Source organism: Sardina pilchardus, chromosome 17 (genome assembly GCF_963854185.1).
Source record: "Sardina pilchardus chromosome 17, fSarPil1.1, whole genome shotgun sequence".
Lineage (NCBI taxonomy): Eukaryota > Metazoa > Chordata > Actinopteri > Clupeiformes > Clupeidae > Sardina > Sardina pilchardus.
This window is the reverse complement of record NC_085010.1, coordinates 11,387,941-11,391,540: the sequence shown is the minus strand read 5'-3', so window position 1 is coordinate 11,391,540 and position 3,600 is coordinate 11,387,941. Positions and strand designations below refer to the sequence as shown.

At 39.2% G+C, this 3,600-nt stretch overlaps 1 protein-coding gene across 1 annotated transcript in view; it reads right to left on the bottom strand.

Annotated features, from left to right (window-relative positions):
• Window positions 1-258: 258 nt before the first annotated feature.
• The window catches only part of mybpc1 (myosin binding protein C1), a 47,084-nt gene continuing 43,742 nt past the window's right edge, over window positions 259-3,600 (bottom strand). The window contains exon 32 of the mRNA XM_062517998.1: window positions 259-446. Coding sequence (XP_062373982.1) covers window positions 346-446 — 101 coding nt within the window. The 3' untranslated portion in view covers window positions 259-345. The remainder of the gene's footprint in view (window positions 447-3,600) is intronic.

Genomic DNA, 3,600 nt, shown 5'->3' with positions numbered 1-3,600 from the left:
GCTACAGCCAAAACCACAGCCAAAACCACATGCACGTGGGATCTGCAAGAAGATATTTGTTAACGTAATTCATTTATTTTATTTTGTTTCATTTTTCGTAAGGAAATATACTGTGGAACATGGTGGTTATATTTGGCTTTTCTATATATGCCTAACTATGAAAACAACTGTACACAGCATTCCGTTTTTTTCCAAATTCGGAACCCAACCCCACTTAACCCCCCAACCTCCTCCCCCTCCCTCCCTTGACCCCACCCCCTAACACTGGCACTCTAGAAGCTGAGAAGGAACTTGGTTGAGTCACGAGTGTCGGAAGGCTATGAGTAGCTCAGGGGAATTTGCTTGTCACTCGTCGGGCGCCTTCTCTTGTTTTGTCTCGTTCATGTACTTGTCAATCAGGTGTAAGGGCACTCCCCTCTTCATGAGTTCAAAGAAGGTGTACCCGCCTAAGGGGGGAGTGGAAAGAAAGAGAGAGAAACACAATAAGATGCAGGTCAACAGCGGCTGAAGGCTCAGACAGGAAGTCATAGTTTTGTTGTTGTTGTTGTTGGTGTTGTTGTTGTTGTTTGTTTGGGAGCGGTTTATTGAGTAGCACAGATTGTTTTCAAAAGGATCTGTGTCAGAGAGACAGAACAAGCAAGAAAGAGGAGACAGGTAACTACAGACAAAGAAGTAGGAAGTGATAATAAAAGACAGTGATAGATTGACAGATAGATAGATAGATAGATAGATGGATGGATAGATGTTTTGAGAGAAAGAATCAACATAGCAGTGAGTGTCCATACAAGCACATTATAACTGGGCATACACCGAATTTCATTCACTTTTGAACGCACAGAGAAAGACAGCAAGACGGCTTTGTGTTTCACATATATACTGGTGGTAACAGGGAGAGAGGGGTTGTAGATGAAAGAAAGAACGTTGGGACAGAGAGAGTGTCAGACAGACAGGGAAGTCAAAGAGAAACTGAAAAATCGCAATCCGTGGACCCAGAACAAGCGCAGACCAAAGACACAAAACCACAAAAACTCTGTGGCACCAATGAATGCTCTCTAAAAGCACGGACAACACCATTCACACACCAGGCTCATGACGTTTAACCTACCTTCATTAATCAGTAATATGGATGCATTTCATCCACAGACTACTCTATCAACATTGTAATTCTGCAGAATCATTGTTCTACATGATACGACTCTATTTAAAATGTAATTCTGTAGATATATTATTCTGTTTCTAGCTATATTGCATAAGTGCATAAGAGTCCCTAAAAGAAAAAAAAGAAAAACACCAGGTTCACGTCTGTACCTAATTCATAAATCAGTAATAAGGATACATTTCATCTACAGATTACTGTATTCTAAATGTAATTCTGTAAAATAATTGTTCTATTTCTAGCTATACTGCATAAGTGCATAAGTGTCTCTCCATCAATAATATATACCACAGATCATAGAGTGCTATGCTCTAGAATCTTTGATATATACAAGGCCTCACTTCTGAGGATTTTTAATAACTGTTTCTGCCGAAATATTCTATTCTGACACATCAAGGAGTGATTATTGAAGGGCGATTGATTGTTGAGTATGCTGTAGAAATGACACATCAATAGCAAGAGCAGTGCAGTAGTTTGTCGTGCATAGTATGTCGTTGCCTTAAGGCCTCAGCACATGTTCGCCGACATAAGTGCGTTGGCGCTTTCTATGAATCGTCCAACTATACCAGCAGGGACATTTTCAGCTGACAAGCATCCAATAAACAACGGGTCTTATCGAGCAACGGCTAAAAAAATTAGAACTACAGTAATTTCCTGTGTATTAACCGCTTTATGTATAAGCATTGGACAGTGTTTTATGCAAGTTAAAAGAAACAAAACCATATTAATACCATATTAACTGCCCCTGTGTACTAACCTCATAGCTGAAGTAATTTTAGCAAAATCAATGCATAAGCCACGGCTCATAGGTGGGAAATAACGGTAAATCGTAATCTACAAAGGCAGCGGCAAAAGGGTTTAGCAGTGGGGTGCTGGGTTGTATTGGGAACAATGGAGTTTGATGCCATCGAATATTGAAAGCTTACTGTACCACACTCATGTCGGCGCCTGTGTTTGGAGGCCTGTAAGGTTGAGCAAATCCCCTCCCTTATCTGGTACGTGGTCTAGACTGATGCTTACTCACCTTTCTGTTGGTATTTGTTATGTGTGGAACACACAGTTACCAAGGAAACACAGAGGTTCGCTATAAAGAGCAGCAGATCAGCCGCTACATAGAGCACACAGAGAGACAAGGCTCTCCGGTGGCCGAGTCTGACAGGACCAACAACCGTGTGCGTTATTCTGATATAGAGGTATCAGTGAAAGTTCACTGATTCCACCAAGTGACATTTACCCAGCTTTGTTGAAAAAAAAGAAAAGAAAAAAAGACAGGGGTTTCTTGGACACATCAAAGCGCTCAAGCAGCATATAGAGTGATCCTAGTAGCGAACCTAGCACCCATTGTGATGTGTTATCATGCAACATATGGATTGTACACATTTGATGATGTTACACTCTGAGGAGAAATCATTCAGTACAATAAGTTGTTCCAAAGACAGTTTAGTGTTGTTTCAATGACAACTGAAGTCAAATTAGGGAACTTTTCTGAAGGATTTAGAATACATATTTGGTCGTAGAGATATCAAAAGCCAAATTTTAGAGAACTCCGCACCAGTTGTCTTTATCAAGATATATTTTTAAAAATGTTCCTTAGAGTGTAACTGCAACTGCCAAAGCAGAATAAATAAGCAGAGCGGGATTACGGGCCGCTGAACAGATTCCAAATGAATGACACATAAGCTTCATATGCCATAACCATATGAAAGCTTACCTTTAATGAGAACATACACTACTCCTGCACGGGGACTGAAGGGGAGAGAAGAGAACAGGGGGGTTAGAGACACTTTACATGGAGGAGTTATGTGTGCTCCAGTGGGGGGCTTCACCAACCACTTTAGTTATTATTAAATATTTTTTACGTGAAGGAGTTATTCAAATGTGTTTTGTAGGAGAAAAAAAAAAAAAACATTACTGACAAATGAATGAGGCTTGAAGTCAGGAGTTGGGATCAACGTGACTTTTTCAGGAAACTTTCAGTCAATTCTGGAAATGAACCGCGATTCGATGGGAATAATATCAAATCAAAATGAATGAAATTCAAATTTAATTCCTTTTAATTGGACTCTGAGATCTACAGAGCCCAGGAGGTGTAATGTTTTTACATATTGAGAGAATGTTTGCACATTATACGTTTCTAAATCGTTGCTCATTTTACAACATTTTGCTCTCATTTTACAACATTTTGCTCTCATTTGACTACAATCAAGTAAAATTAGAACACAAGTTAGTAAAATGAGTAAAGAATATAGTAAAATGAGCACAAGTTCTCTCAATACGCAAGAAATATCTGGCGATGACACCTCCAGGGTTCTGAAGAGATTAACTGGAATTCATCTCCTGAATTTACTGAATTGATACCAACTCTGGTGTATGACAAAATACACAATTATGTATATGAAAAAAGTAACCAGGAAAAATAAAATAAAATAAAATAACACTTTGAA